At 43.5% G+C, this 17,204-nt stretch overlaps 1 protein-coding gene across 3 annotated transcripts in view; it reads right to left on the bottom strand.

Moving 5' to 3' along the window:
- Positions 1-15,644, bottom strand: part of septin5 (septin 5) — a 78,637-nt gene extending 62,993 nt beyond the window's left edge. For 2 of the 3 annotated variants that reach the window (XM_033043566.1, XM_033043569.1), the window contains exons 1-2: positions 15,501-15,644; positions 15,268-15,278 (exon numbers count right to left, since the gene is read on the bottom strand). In XM_033043566.1, the coding sequence (XP_032899457.1) occupies positions 15,268-15,278; positions 15,501-15,543 (54 nt within the window). In that variant the 5' untranslated portion in view covers positions 15,544-15,644. Of the gene's footprint in view, positions 1-3,312; positions 3,331-15,267; positions 15,279-15,500 lie in introns of those variants that run through there. The other variant, XM_033043570.1, reaches the window with a different exon arrangement.
- Positions 15,645-17,204: the final 1,560 nt, after the last annotated feature.

Genomic DNA, 17,204 nt, shown 5'->3' with positions numbered 1-17,204 from the left:
ATGATGCAACTGAGGCGCCCATCAGGACCATCGGCTTGTACTCGCTAGAATTTAGAAGATTGAGGGGGGATCTTATAGAAACTTACAAAATTCTTAAGGGGTTGGACAGGCTAGATGCAGGAAGTTTGTTCCCAATATTGGGGAAGTCCAGAACAAGGAGTCACAGTTTAAGGATAAGGGGAAAATCTTTTAGGACCGAGATGAGGAAAACATATTTCACACAGAGAGTGGTGAATCTGTGGAATTCTCTGCCACAGAAGGTAGTTGAGGCCAGTTCATTGGCTATATTTAAGAGAGATGTGGCCCTTGTGGCTAAAGGGATCAGGGGGTATGGAGAGAAGGCAGGTACAGGATACTGAGTTGGATGATCAGCCATGATCATATTGAATGGCGGTGCAGGCTCGAAGGGCCAAATGGCCTACTCCTGCACCTATTTTCTATGTTTCTATGTTGTTATGTTAAATGGCGACTGCAAATCCCCTCCAATAGTGCAGCTGAGTGGGAAGATGGGGGTGAGGGTGGTTGAAATTTGGTGGCGAATAAAACTAAATTGCTGCAGTCGAGATGATGCAACTGAGGCGCCCATCGGCACCATCTAAGAGCGGTGCAGAATAAGCCTCGGTAACTGAAAGCCGCCCCGCCCTGTCCAATGTGACCCGGGCTGCAGGAGCTGTCAATGGGACGCTGTGTCCTGCAGCATCCAGCTGCAACCATTTCACTTGTTCCTGGCACAATTTCATCTGCCTACATTGCAGCGTGGTGTCAGTCGAAGACATCAGACCACACGGGCCACTCGGTTTGTTCCATCTGCGAGAGGCTGGGCTTTCGCAGTCAGGGGTGAAACAAACCTCCGCTGTGCATCCACGGGGAGGTTTCTCTGCGGGTTCTGACAGACTCCGCCCGGCAGCACGGCGCTGCAAATGCAACCCCGACATTTACTGATTTAAACCACTGATGTTTGTTTGCACAGACTGAAGCTCGGCAGCTGCGGGACTTCCAAAAAAGACCGCTCACGTTGTGTCTAACAATGATCTCCGAATCCAGTGGGAATTGTTCGGCATCAAACTGTGACATTGGAGAGAACACACAGGGAAAGCGCCGCGTTATGTTTACGAGGGGATTCAGCAAGACAAGGAACAAACAAAGCCAGGATGTGGCAAAATCAAGCAGGCAGCTCCCGCTGCCCTTCCCCCCAACACCCTCACGCCCTTTTCCCCTCTGCCACTGTCATTTTATCATTTGATTTCTCCCTGAATTTGCAGCTCTCCCCGTTTCCACCTTCCTTCAAACCTGTTTATTTTTTTCTTGAAAGGTAACCAATCTAAAATATTTTAATTTTTCCCTGCTGAGCAATTACAGTAAATTCTTGTTTTCCATAGAGTCATAGAGTGATACAGTGTGGAAACAGACCTTTCAGCCCAACTCGTCCACACCGGCCAATAATATCCCAGCTACACTAGTCCCACTTGCCTGCGCTTGGTCCCTCCAAACCTGTCCTATCCATGTACCTGTCTCTAATTGTTTCTTAAACGACGGGATAGTCCCAGCCTCAACTACCTTCTCCGGCAGCTTGTTCCATACACCCAGCACCCTTTATGTGAAAATGTTACCCCTCGGATTCCTATGAAATCTTTTCCCCTTCACCGTGAACCTATGTCCTCTGGTCCTTGATTCCCCTACTCTGGGGAAAAGACCAGATCTATTCCTCTCATGATTTTGTATATGATCTCCCCTCATCCTCCTGCGCTCCATGGAACAGAGACCCAGCCTACTCAACCTCTCCCTATAGCTCACGTTCTCTCGGCCTGGTAACACCCTCGTAAATCTTTTCTGAACCCTTTCTAGATTGACAATATCTTTCCTACAACATGGTGCCCAGAACTGAACACAATATTCTGAAAGCAGTCTCACCAACGTCTTATACAAATGCAACAACACCTCCCAACTTCTATACTCAATACTTTGACTGATGATGGCCAAAATGCCAAAAGCCTTTTCTACCTTATCTACCTGTGACTCGACCTTCAAGGAACCATGCACCTGTACTCCTGGATCTCACTGCTCTACAACACTACCCAGAGGCCTACCATTTACTGTAGGTCCTGCCCATGTTCGATGTCCCAAAATGCAATACCTCACACTTTTCTGTATTAAATTCTATCAACCATTCCTCCTCCCACCTGACCAATCGATCCAGATCCTGCTGCAATCTTTCACAACCATCTTCACTATCTGCAAAACCACTAAATTTTGTATCATCAGCTAATCTTGCCCTGTATGTTCTCATCCAAATCAATTGATGTTTTCAGATTGCCAGCATCCATAATATTTTGCTTTCTCCTAAGATTATGTATGCATTATCTCTCATCCTGAGCAAGATTCAGATTCTTTCTCCTGTACCACAGCCAGTGAATAAAATGCTGCCTACTATACCCAGTGAACTTAGAAACATTCAAAAGGTTCCAGAGGGTTTCTTAAACTAGGTAAAATATAGGCAGTGTAATAACTCATGAGCCTTGATTAAACCTGATTCATATTAACATGGACGTTATAATTACCTCTAGTGTAGAACAATATAACCTAGACCACCCCAAATCCAACTGCAGGATGAGCTTTTTCAGAGACAGCTACTTCCCCAATGTTATTAGACTACTGAAGGTCCTCTCATAAGGATTCAGTCCCAATATGCCAGCCTACTTCATTGCAGCTCTTGCATTTCTTTTAGCTTCACTTTCTCTGTAACTAAGGCTGTATTCCTCACTTAGGCATTTTTCTCTTTGCAGTGGCAATTGTACATGTATGACTTGATTGTACTCATGTTTAGTATGATTTAAGGAGATAGGATGCAAATACCAACTGCCTCTCTGATGGCTTCAGTTGTGGCTGTGGTTCTGTTCAATCCCTACATCCGAAGAAGCCTCGCGATATGAATCTGATCACTAAATGGTCATTACCATGTGTGAACATTAAATTAAAATGGGTGGCACAATTATGCAGCTGATAAAGCTGCTGTTTTATAGCTCCAGACATGGATTCAGTCCTGATCTGTAGTGCTGCCTGTGTGGAGTTTGCATGTTCTTTCCATGACTGGATGGGATCACTCACATCCAAGTAGGTTAATTGGCATGTGGTGTGTAGGTGAGTGGAAGAATGAGGTGTTGATGAGAAAAAGGGTAGAACAATATCTGATTTATGTAGGATTAGTGGGGCTTGGTGGGCCGAAGGGCCTGTTCCTTTGTATGACTGACTCTTTGAGAATGTGATAAATCCATATTTCCCTGTCAGCCCCATTCTCTCGCCTTCTCCCCAGACCTCTCTTCTCCTCCGGACCTTCTCCAAAGCCAGCACATCTGTCTTCAGATATGGGGCCCAAAGCTACTCACAATATTCCAAACATGGCCCCACCAGCTCTTGATAAAGCCTCAGCACTACATCCTTGCTTTAAATTCCAGTGCTCTTGAAATAAATGCTGACATTGCAGTTTTCTCTCTTACTACTGATTCAACCTGTAAATTAACCATTTGGGAATCCTATGTCAGCACCCCCATGTCCCTTTGCACATCCGATTACTGAATTCTCCTACCATTTAGAAAGTAGTCTACGCCTTTATTCCTTCTACCAAAGTGCACGACTGCACACTTTGCTGTACTGGATTCCATTTGCCACTTCTTTGCCCACTCTCCCAACCCATCCAAGTCCTTCTGCAGCCTCCCTGCTTTCTCAACACGACCTGCCCCTCCACCTATCTTCGTATCAACCATAAACTTGGCCACAAGGCCGTCAATTCCCTCATGCAGATCGTTAACATATAATGTGAAAAGAAGCAGACCGAACACCAATTCCTGTGGAACACCGCTAGCCGCCAAACAGAAAAAGCCCCTTTTACTCCCACACTTTGCCTTCTGCCTATTAGCAAATCTTCTATCCATCCTAAAACCTTCCCTCTACCACAGACTCCTACCTTGTTTAGAAGCCTCATGTGTGGCACTTCATCAAAGGCCTTCTGAAAATCCAAATCAACAATATCCATCGACTCTCTTTTGGCCATCCTGCTTGTTACCTCCTCATAAAACTCCAACAGATTTGTCAGGCAAGATCTGCCCTTAACAAAACCTTGCTGACCGGCCTATTTTATCATGCACTTCCAAGTATGCTGAAACCTCGTCCTTAATAATGGACTATAATTAAGGCCTATAATTTATTTTATTTTGCCTCGCTCCCTTCTTAAACATTAGTGACTTTCCAGTCCTCTGGAACCATTCCCGATTTTAGTGTGACACAGGCACTGTTAAAAAAACACCAAATATTAGCTACTATCTGAGGGCCTGAATACCAATAAATCATATGAGGGGGTTACAGAATATTAGGAGGGAAATAAATTTAATGCTGATACTATTAGAGAAGTCTCTGTGGTGTTATTTTCTGGACTGCTTGCCAAATCTCAATAAATAGGTGAAATGTTGGCACAACAAAACATACTGATGAAGTTGGTGTTGCTAAGCAACCTGGCTGATCTACAGAGTCGGGTCTCAGCAATGAGATTGCATTCAGGGATGCCCAGCAACTCTAACAAATGCCATCCCAATGCGCAGTATATCAATCTCACAACAATGCTACCATGCAACTTGACCTCAAGAGTTGTTGATATGGAACACAGAACAGAAAAGGTAAACGTACAGAGTCTCTTGCCCGGAGTAGGGGAATTGAGAACCAGAGGACATAAGTTTAAGTTGAGGTGGGAAAGATTTAAAACAAATTTCAAACAAACGGTGGTGGGTGTATGGAACAAGCTGCCGGAGGAGGCAGGTACTATAGCAATATTTAAGAAACATTTAGACAGGTACATAGATAGGACAGGTTTTGAGGGATATGGGCCAAACGCAGGCAGGTGGGACTATTTTAGATGGTCGGTTTAGGCGTTGGGCCAAAGGGCTGTTTCCATGCTCTGTGACTCTATAACCTCACAGGAACAGGCCATTCAGCCCACAATGTCTCTGCCAAGCATGATGCCAAGACCAACTCTTATCAGTCTGCACAGAATCCACAATCCTCCATCCTTGCATATCCATGTGCCCACTCAAAGGCCTCCTAGATGTCATTATTGTATTTAGCTCCACCGCCATCCCTGGCAATGCATTCCAGGCATCAGTCACCCACCGCATAAAAACTTGCACCACACTTTAAAACATTACCCCTCACCTTTAAACTATGCTCTCTAGTATTTGATATTTCCATCTGGGTAAAAAGGTTCAGACTGACTGCAGCTCTGCTCTTCTGTTCTCCATTATAATCAGATATGCAGATTATCAGCAGTTCATCTTCAATGACTGGGCAAAATTACGTATGTTATTCTTATGTTCCAATCATCGCCTTTTACTCTACCATCCTCACAATAACCTTCTGCTCTTTCACAAAATCTTGCCACTTCTTTTTCTAATCTTCACAAAATGCTCATCATAACTGGACTCCTCGCCAGATAATTCCACCGGACCCACAGTTTCTAACAGAAGAGGAAATTGGCAGGAGACAAGGCAAAATAAGCAGAATAATTACAGAGAGACTTTGATAATCCAGTTCCAATCATTTGGAAGTCCTGATGTGGCTCACTCCTTAATCCGGAATGTGAACAGAGGCTTGAGAGTGCAAGTGGGTGGGTGTCCAGAATGCAGCCAGAGTCTGGACTATGTGTCGGATGTTCATCTGGAGTTGAAACTGGGGACCAGAACACCAGGGATGAGGAATGTGGGTCAATTTGTGGCTGGAATTGCAGTCTCAAATGCTTGCACATTTCCCACTCCCTTGAAACTGACCAGATTTACAGGGTAATAAATTATACTATGCTGTAATAAATTTAAAAGTGAAATAAAAGACTGTTTGGCTATGAAAGGAATAGCATCCCAAATCCCGGTAAATCTGCTGGTGCTGCACTACTAATGATCTGAGGGTGCGGATTATTAGAATTTTATTGCACTCACTTGCCCAATGTTTAATGTCAGGAACAACATGGAAAATCATATCTAATATTTTCACACAATAGTAGAAATAGTAGACTTTTCCCAAAAGGATGACTATCCTGGATTACAGAGCATTCAAGGCAGATTACAACAGAGTTTTGTTACAACAGGGGATCAAATTATATAGAACAATGGATTTGGTTGATCAATTGAGTGGTCAAGTGGTCTTCTGTTCCAAATGTTAATTTGTAACTCCAATTTTAGTTTAGTTTAGTTTAGAGATGCAGCATGGAAACATGCCCTTCGGCCCGTCAAGTCCGCACCGACCAGCGATCCCTGCACATTAACACTATCCAACACACACTAGGGGCAATTTACATTTTATACCAAGCCAATTAACCGGCAAACCTGTACGTCTTTGTAGTGTAGGAGGAAATCGAAGATCTCGGAGAAAACCCACGCGATCACGGGGAGAACGTACAAACTCCGGACAGATGGCAGCCATAGTCGGGATCGAACCCGGTCTCTGGTGCTGTAAGGCAGCAACTCTACCGCTGCACCACTATGCCACCTTCTCATTCTGATAGCCCCCCTTTGACACCACATTTGATCATATATATTGTGATAAACCAATTGTTCTTCCTTTGGAATGGCAGAATCTGGGGGGTGTCCACAGGATAAAAATATCCAGGTTTCAAAATTTGGCGTGTCCAGGGGTATATCACTTTTGAAAGTAAGCAAAATCCACCCAGTTTATCCAGCAAATAACAAATCATACCAATTTGAAGGATTGCATTTTTCGTCCTGATATATGCTGGTTTCAGCTGCGGCAGCAGGAAGCGTGATAACACAACATTCCTCAATTAAAGAATAAAAAATATGGCAAGACTCCCACTGGAAATAACTGGCCAACTTATGATAATATTGCTTAAGGATAGGGTTGGTTAGTTAAAAAGACCATCACTGCTGAATTGCCCCCCAAGTTACTACCCAGAAGGTTAAAAAAAAATGTCTAACGGATGTACCATTTTTTTCTTTATCAGTTTTTAAACTCGACCTGAAACTGACTCAATAAATCTGGTCTTGAACGTTTACCTGCAAATGAACTGGAAGGAATGCTCTTCAGAAGTTTAATTACACGAGTGTGAAAACTGAGCTAAATTGCTCTAAGTTTGGAATTATTCCGATTGTTCTAAGAGTTAGTTTCCACTATTCCATAAGTGATAGTTAATGGAAAATTAATGGGTGGGCTATCCATTTTGGCTGAGGATGTAATTTGCCATTGAAAAGCTTGTACTCTCAGTAGTAAATTTCAAATAGACATCAACATACTATTTTTGGAGCAGCCGGCTAATATCAAGGCATGCTGGCATTTACTGTTTTCTTTGTCTCAGATCTTGTCAAATTTTAAACAACATCTTCTTAGAAAGGCCTGCAATGACTCAATTTCCATTTCCCTCTTCTGATAAGTAATCCTCTATCTCATTTAAACAGTAAATTGAATTCAGTCCCAATCCCTTTCAACCAAACATAATTTAAGCGCCCTTCATTTTAGCAACATAACTCATATCTGATTAAAGTCTCGGAGAGAAAAAATATCACAAATCAAAATGGGTAACCTGGGAGGAAATGGGTGGCTACAAATGTTTGTCACATGACTGAACAACGATAACACCAAAAAAAGCATTGCTCAGATAATGATTGGCAGTAAAATACATTCAGCAGTTGAAGTCATACTGCTCCAATCTACATGAACACACCATTGTGGCTTGGGCTACTCCACTGACAATAGGACAATTGAGCTGCAATTTACGTATACAAATGGGCAGCAGCCGAACTAATTATGGAGTCATACGTGCATAGAAACAGACCCTTCAGCCCACCAATTCATTGCTAATCCCATTCCATTTCTCCCTACATTCCCATCCAATCATCACAAATTCTATCATTCACCCGGGGCAATTGATAGCATCCAACTAACTCATCAAACCGCGTGTCTTTGGGATGTGGAAGAAAACCAAAGCACCCGGAAGAGACCCACATGGTCACAGGGGGAGCGTGCATACGCTACCCAGATAATAGCAGTGGTCAGGAATTAATCTAGGTCATGGGTGGTCTAAAGTAGCACCTTGACCAGGTGTGCGCGGTGCCAACAGCGTGGTAATACCTCAGTGATGAACGACCATGTGTGGTTAACATTAATAATGACAGCTGGTCAAAATTTATGCAGACATCTGTTAATCTCAAAGGTTTAGCACCGATCTCTCCTTCCCATCTTTCCTTCCAGACACTCACCAATTACGTATTGGCCTCCTACCCACCTCCTGATCCAGAGTGCACTCCCAGTATATTTTGTCTGTCAGTTGAAGAGATAGTGCCTGTGGCTAAAATGGGATACTGACTTTAGGTTGAATTGAGATTGAAGTCACTGTTTTAACTTGATGTGAGATCTTTAAGTTTGCTTTGTTTTTTTCATTCTCTTTAAACAGCCCAGGTGAGCTACCCTGCCTAGAAACAGTGATATTTCTTTAAGGAGCTTCATTTGGTCCATTCTGCTGAGACTCCCATCATTAATGACACTTTGCTCACAGCTTGTGACCGGTCAATCCTTTAATACCCAAAAGTTGATGTAAGGTGTGAGCTCCCCTAAACAGTTTTGCTTTGATTTCCAGTTTCTATTTGTGTTTTTATACTACTTCTGTTCATTTGATTTATGTAAAATTCAGATTCGGTGGTCACCCACAATTATTTTTTTACATTCTCAGTTTTTAATAGAAAATATTTGATAAGGCTTGTTGGTATTAGCATTGCAGATTCCCCCTTGACCACGCCCACTTGTTCGTGTCAATTATTTGGTGACCTTTGAACCCTAGAATATGATGTCTTCCAGTCATTTCATAGACAATCTATGGCCTTGACATGCCCTGATTTTGCCCCTGTAGTTGTTTTTTTTAAAGGCTTGTTCTGTTATTTCAAACTGTTTTGAAAGTTTAATGGCATTGCTTCTTTCAGGGGATGCACTTGACATGTTCTGTTACAATCGCCCTCTCCCAGATCTCCAAATGATTTATAATCAGATATATTTTCCTAGTTCTCTCTGTTGCTGGCTTAATACTTGTCACACCCCTCCAAGTTCAGTCAGCACACGAGATGCATCCTTTGCTCCCTCAACTTTATTCCTACCTAACAGCAGTCCATCCAACTTCCCTTTGATGCCATTGTTAACTAAATGTATTGATAGTTATCGAGTCTGAAGCAGTGTTCAGCATCTCCTTCATCCTTTCCACAAAAAAATCATTCCTTTCAAAAATGTAAATGATGCTAGATCCACCAAAATGAATTCCCTCTTTCCAGTGTCATCCATTTAACTACCTCCAATCAGATTTCATTCTTCCAGTAAACCTTAGCAAAGTCATTAATGGCATTATACATGACCATGGGTACCCTTTTTGCACTAAGGTACACAAAAATGCTGGAGAAACTCAGCGGGTGCAGCAGCATCTATGGAGCGAAGGAGATAGGCAACGTTTCGGGCTGAAACGTTGCCTATCTCCTTCGCTCCATAGATGCTGCTGCACCCGCTGAGTTTCTCCAGCATTTTTGTGTACCTTCGATTTTCCAGCATCTGCAGTTTCTTCTTAAACCCTTTTTGCACTTCCTGAATTACCTGATATTTTTGATATAGCTAACCACATAATCTCTGATGCATATCCATGCCAACCAAGTGGGTTTTAATCACCCAAGCAACTTAATGACCTGTCCCAGGCAGTTAAGGTTCACACCACTGAAAATAGTTGTATTGATTTGATTCGAACTACCTTAATGTAATGTTAAGGAACAGCTGGGAACACTGGATAGATTCAAGCCTATGCAACCCAATGGTTGCAGTTGTGTCCCAAGGCAAGATGTACCTCTAGCAAAGTTACAACACTGGAAATATGAAATATTGCCCAGGCATGTTCAGCCCCACAATATTCAGTCTAACTGATTATCACCCGTCCATCCAATGCTAATCATGAGCAATGTGACAGTAGATGTCACCAACATTGTAATCTATTTCACCTGCATCACTCAGCGCTGGTCCTCATTACAGCCTTAATCTACTCGTGCACAAAAGAGTAGCATTTCACTAAGTAAGGCCATGGGAAAATTAAAATTACAATCCCCTCTCCCATCATAGGTGAGGCCCTCACTCGTGTCTCCTCGATACCCTGCAGCTCTGCCCTTGCTCCCCCTCCCCCTAATCCAGAGTCCCTCTAGTCGTTTCCTTCCACCCCATCAGCCATCGCATACAACACATAATCCTCTGAAATTTCTGCCACCTTCACTGGGATCCCACCACTAGCCACATTTTCCCATCTCCATCCCTTTCCGCCTTCTGCAGAAACCATTCCCTCCACACCTCTATGGTTAACTCATCCCTTCCCAAGCAAACTACCCCCTCCCCAGGTGCCTTCCCCTGCAACCGCAGAAGATACAACACCTGTTGCTATACCTCCTCCCTCGACTCTGTCCAGGGACCCTGACAGTCCTTTCAGGTTATGCAGAGGTTCACTTGCACCTCCTCCAACTTCATCTACTGTATCTGTTGTTTAAGATGTGGACTCTTATACACCGCGATACCAAACGCAGAATGGCGATCGTTTCGCGGAACACCTTCGCTCAGCCTGCGTGAACCAACCTGATCTCCCTTTTGATGGACACTTTAATTCTCCTTCCCATTCCTAGAGGAGACCTTTCTGGCCTCGGTCTCCTCCATTGTCAGAGTGAGGCTAAATGTAAATTGGAGGAACAGCATCTCATAATTCGCTTGGGCAGCTTACAGCCCAGTGGTATGAGTATTGATTTCACTCACTTCAGGTAGCCAAGGCATTCCCTCTCTCTCTCTAGCCCTCCCCCTCCCAAGTCGCACTAGTCTCATTTTCACCCAACAAACAGCTCGCATTGACCTGTTTCCTTTATCATCGTTACTTTTTTGCATGTCTTTCATTCATTGTTCTTTATCTTTTCACATCTATATCTCTCGTTTCCCTTATCCCTAACCAGTCTGAAGAAGGGTCTCGACCCGAAATGTCACCCATTCCCTCTCTCCAGAGATGATGCCAGTCGCACTGAGTTACTCCAGCTTTTTGTGTCTATCTTCAGATTAAACCAGCATCTGCAGTTCCTTCTTACACACTCAGCACTTTGGCTGCAAGATCATGTATTATCTTGCGAGTGACTTGCCTTCTGATTCTCCAATGCTACTGAGAGCACTGCACCTATTTTGAAAATCTTGCATGGATGCATTCGTCATCATCCAGAACATGCGAATGATCCAACATCCTAAATATTTCCTTCTTGGATCACCTGGTGCATAAATGTTCAAACCTTCTCTGACATCTAAACCAACCTGCAACCTTTACAGCCTTTAGCAGCAGATGCAAAGGTACACAACTACTTGGAGTTCTCCCCCAATTCATGCATCTTCCTGGCTTGGGAATGTATTACCATTCTGTTAATGTCAATATCGTGAAATTTCCTATCCAACTGAACTGTGACAGTGCCTTCGCCATAGTGGCTGCAGTGGCTTATGAAGTGCACATGAATAGTTTTATAAGGACAATGGAATTAAGGATCGGTGTTAAAAGCTGACTCTATTCTTGAAGCATCCTGTGAAGGAATAAATACATTTCTATGCAACTGACTTCCACCCACAATTCACAAAGTTCCTACATTGTCTCCCTACTTTCAACAAATCTTGTCGCAGTAACTGGGGTTTCCTTTACTTGAATCTATAAACGCTGCATTTATTGTCTCTGTTCCACTAGTCCATCTTGCTATAACTGTGTCCTCAAGAACATCTATTATATTTACCAGACAAGCACATGCAATATATTATGTCAGTGCTGGAAAGGCTATGGTGAGTCAATAGTTAAGCTATTTATTGCAGAAGATCCCACCTTTGACCTTCTCCAGTCACCAAGGCATGTATGTGCTGTTCCATTTAAGATCTGTTCAGTGCTGACTCTCTAGGAAACTGATCCTGAGAACCTACCAATGGTAATGCCATTGAATATCACAGGAAAGAGATCCAGCTCACTTGCCTGAAATGTGTTGCGATTGTAATTTGCCACCATTGCAGAAGCCTGGAAGAATTCATGAAAGAAAGTCATATTGGACAAATGAAGTACGATTGTATAGGGAACATAATGGGAAAGTGTAGTATACCTGTAATTTGAGAAAGCATTTGCAATATAAAGCCAGAGTCTATGGGTTTATGAGTGACATTCCAGCATGGACAATGGGTTGGTCAGAGCAAGAAAACATATTGCAATAATTACTGGGTCTTCTTCCAATAGCAGTTTAGGGTTGGCCAAAGGAATCAGCACTGACCCTCGATTATTCACAGTTTCATAAATGACTCAAATGAAATACCAGAATGTAAATGTATGCTGATGATATGAAACTGGATGGGAAAGTTAGCTTCGAGAAGGGCACAGTCTCATCACAGATAATGACTAGTTAATGATGTGGTCAAGATGATGGCAGATGGAACATAAAGGGGGGGGGGGAATGTTAAATTGTGCATTCAGTTAGGAAAAATGGGAATGCTGTATTCTTAAATATTGTTGTCTTCATATTCTTTGTTTCTGTCCTGGTTGATGGCTGAACCACCCGGATTTGATATCATCCCCAAATTGAGTTTTAATTCCACAGTTTAATTTTTTAATGAAAATTGTGAATATTTGTGGTTTTTTTTAATCATTTTCGTTCCAGGAGCTCACCTTTCGTCAATTTAAAAAGCAGATCTTTATCCCCTCTCTAATTTCTGTTTTGAGAATAAGTACCTATTCATGCTGCTGTGTCTTCAATGTCCTCATGTTTTAATTGATCTATTATGTGATTTCTTTCCATAGGCTGTTTGGAAATTCAGGTATATTAAATCTGTTGCATTAATTTCTGGATTCCATTCAAAGATTAAAGCTATTGAAGTTATTTTTAAAATATGTTTTGGTAATGTTTCATTATTTTTCATAAGAAAGAGGTGTGCTATCATGGTATTTTACATCAACATCTAGAGACCAGAGCCATTGATCTGGAGACGTGATCAAATCCTATGATACCTGCTGAGGAATTTAAATTCAAGTATTAAATGAATCAGATTATCCATAAATGACTGATAGACACAAAATGCTGGAGTAACTCAGCAGGACAGGCAGCATCTCTGGCGAGAAGAAATGGGTGACGTTTCGGGCCGCGACCCTTCTTCAGACTGAAGAAGAGTCTCGACCCGAAACGTCACCCATTTATTTTCTCCAGAGATGCTGCCGGTCCCACTGAGTTACTCCATCATTTTGTGTCTATCTTCAACCAGCATCTGCAGTTCTTTCCCATCCTTAAATCACATTTGGTTCTCAGAAGGCCTTCATGTTGGGGAGATCTGCCATCCTTCTCCAGTTTGGCCTATTTGTCCTTCCGGATTCCAAGCAAACTGTGTCCAAAATAGTAGGCACGTTACTCGGTAGAGGGGCAATTTGGTATGGGCGATAAAATGTTAGCCTGGTCAGCAAAATGTACATCCTATGATTAAATAAATAAAACATTAATCTGACGGCTCTGTGGTTCACCAGATTGTTCTTGAACATAGACATACTGCTGTCCACCTTCCAAGTAACCATTCACTCGCACTCCATCCCTTCCCCTTCCTAGTTGTCCTGCTAATTCCACTGTTCATATCCATTTGTTATTACCTGCTCCACAGCCAACAATAGACCATTGTGGACTTGTTGGCCATCGGTGCCTGCTCTGGTTTGTTTTATACCTTTTCACACCTTTAGTTCCCCTCTCCCCTGTCCATCAGTCTGAAGAGGGTTCTCGACCCGAAACATCACCTATTCCTTTTCTCCAGAGATGCTGCCTGACCCGCTGAGTTACTCCAGATTATGTCTGCCTTCTGACGTCCTTGCCTAACAATTTTTTTAAACTATGTATTACATTGTCTCTCCTGTCTCCTTCTGAGATTCTTTTAAAACATGTATTATCAATTCTACTGGATCAGGATTTGTACCTTGTATGAGTTCATTCAATACGCCTTTCTGTGTATTTATACTTGTTATACAATTTCTCATCTTTCTCTTTATAATTTCTAATCTTGTCACCCGAAGTCTTATTCAAACAATTCCCTCTTTCTCTTTAATATTCATACCCAAATAATAGTCACAGAGTCATTTATCACAGAAACATGTCCTTTGGCCCACCGGGTCCAACCCAACCCAGTATACTAATCCCAATTTCACCAGGAATTGGTCCATAGCCTTCCATGTGTGGCAATTCAAGTGCTATTCTAGATACTTCTTAAAGGGTGTGAGAGTGCCTGCCTCCAAAAAACATGCAGTGCATCCCTTCCCATTTAGTGATTATGTTTGCTTATCAGGTTTTCCATAGCAGAAATGGCACCACGTTAAATCAAAATATAAAATGTTCAAATATCACCACTCCAACCTTCTCATCACCACCACAAATCCCATGGGAAATGTGGGTAAACCATAAACACCTTACTATGTCATGTTGCAAATCTGGATTACCAATTACAAATATTTAAATGGTAACCTCAAATGTGTTGGAAACTGGTATAACGAGATATATTGTGCCTGTAGGCGAACACTGGGGGCGGAGTAAGAGCTAGTGTGCACGACATAGGCCCCGGAGAACAAATACTCCCTGGTGCTTGGATGAGTGATTTCAAGCCAAATCGCTGTATGCACTAACCCTCTATGCTGTTATAGTAGGTACATTCGCACATCAACATCCCTCCCATTGGGGAATGCAATGTTATTCAGAGCGAACTACCTCAAACTGCGGCCAAATTAGGGGATTTCACAGCCAGACAGCGACCCTGCGGAATGACAGAGGTGGCTTTACCCTGTGATGGTTTCCCACTGGATTCCTGCATACGGAACTCATCCCGTCCATTCCCCAGGCCTCATTCTTGACCGCAATCAGCTGCTGCTGGCCGCAAGTAGCTTGGCCTCATTTGCTTTGCAAATCTCTGCACAACGATGTTTATATGGGCTTGAGGGGGGGAAAGAGACACATGGGATGTGAATGTGGTACAGAGCGATGCCGGGTGAGAGTGAGAAACAGACCCGAAACAGGGATGCCGAGATCGACGTGAAAATTAAAATTCCATAACGGGAACGCAAATACAATGTGAAAATTGCCCGTGAGGTTCGACCCTATTTGCATGTCGCTTTACACGGAGAATGGCCGGAGATTTCAGCCGGCTCGATTATATTAAGGAAAGAAAAACAGGACACAGTCTGGAACTCACCTCCTTCTCCTCTGGATGCCGCAGGAGCAGCGAGCGCATCGGGGGAAGCGGCGGCGGTCGTTGAAATACGGCAGGTTCAGTATCCCAGCGACGCCCATCGGCAGCGGGCAGAGAAAGGAGAGGCAGTGAATGGAAAGGTTCATTCAGTAACACAAGAGACCTCTGGCAAGTGCTAATCGGGTTCGGGTTGTGTGTGGGGGTTTTTTTTTCTCGCGGAGATCAATGCAACTTACCCGATTTCAGCATTCGGCTTTTAAATCTGACGTTGCTGACCATTGTGGCCGATTTAAATCCCTCCGACAGCGGGGAACACGGAGTCTGATTCACCGAGAGAGCCAGGGTTACACTGACACCGTGAAACTGGTACCCAACGCAAGCAAGTGGGCCAATGGCACGCAAGCAAGGGGACGCTCCGGACCAATTGCGTCCGGGAATCAGACGGGGAGCCAATCCGATGCATGCAGGTACATGATACCTGGCTCATGATACGTTCCCTCGTTCAGCCAATCGTTAGTGCCGGCCCCCAACTGCCAGCCAATCGTTGGTGCCGGCCCCCAACTGCCAGCCAATCGGCGGGTCCGCAAATGGCTTGGGAGCAGAACCAATCAGGTGCAAGGGATGGGTGGTCCAATGGGAGACGGAGAGTGGGCACGGCCGGCCAGCCAATCAGGCGAGAGTTCAGTCTGGGAATTAAAAAAGGATACACAACGAGGGGGGATTAAAAAAAACACAAACCCGATCTAGAGATAGCGAGAATATCGAGAATATCAGCGCCACGCTCAACGTTTTGGGATCTATGACAGGAATTAGGCCGTGAAGAAAGACGGATGGGCCGGGAGTTAAAGCGGGAGACAGGCGGGCGGGCGGGCGGTCGGGCCAGGTGCCGGTCCCACACATCGCCCGATATTCCTCTGCACTGATCGCAGCGTCGAACAGCAATGGCGCGACCGGCTCTGGGCAGCGGGAGGAAGGGGACGGCAATGCATTTCATGTTTACTCTTCTATTCAAATAGCTTACATTATTTTAAGTCAAAAATGAGAAAATGAGAAAGCTCCCGACTGAGCCCCAGAAATGTCTAATCAGACACTCAAAATAAGGGAAGGTACACAAAAATGCTGGAGAAACTCAGCGGGTGCAGCAGCATCTATGGAGCGAAGGGAAAATAGGCAACGTTTCGGGTCTGAAGAAGGGTTTCGGCCCGAAACGTCGCCTATTTCCTTCGCTCCATAGATGCTGCTGCACCCGCTGAGTTTCCCTGGCAATTTTGTGTACCTTCGATATTCCAGCATCTGCAGTTCCCTTTTGAACACCTATTTTTCCTTCGCTCCATAGATGCTGCTGCACCCGCTTGGTTCTTGGTTTCTTGGTCCTCCAAAATATTCCAAATGGAATTTAAACTGGAGGTAGGGTTTCTCCAGCATTTTTGTGTACCTTCGATTTTCCAGTATCTGCAGTTCCTTCTTAAACACTCAAAATAAGGGAAGCTGTCATTGGCCACAGTGAGGAAAACACCACACAACGTACTGCATACACCCGGCTGAGGATCACACAGTAAAAACTGAAGGCGTTTGCTCAATGTCTCAGACCTATTTCAAACTGGTTTCTTTTATGTCCCAATTTATGTTTGACTATTGGCCATTTGAAATAACCTTAGATTTTTACTCTCTCGTTTTAAAAATGTGACCTGTGTGAACGTAGATAGAATTGAATTCTATCTCTTGAGTAAATTGTCAATCCTGAAGTGGTCTTTCCCTTAAAATAAGTTAATGACTTCCTTATTTTATGTTCTTAATCTTTGTTTTCTCCCCACTTGTTAAAACAAACTATAACAGTCTCCAGATGATTCACTTCCCTTATCCAGTGATGTCACATCTCGCTTTCATCATCACATGAAGGTCAGCGATATGAAATGATCTGAATCAAAGCACAAGAAAGT

The sequence above is a fragment of the Amblyraja radiata genome, chromosome 25, assembly GCF_010909765.2.
Source record: "Amblyraja radiata isolate CabotCenter1 chromosome 25, sAmbRad1.1.pri, whole genome shotgun sequence".
In the NCBI taxonomy this organism is placed as follows: domain Eukaryota; kingdom Metazoa; phylum Chordata; class Chondrichthyes; order Rajiformes; family Rajidae; genus Amblyraja; species Amblyraja radiata.
This window is presented reverse-complemented; position numbering and strand designations above follow the sequence as displayed.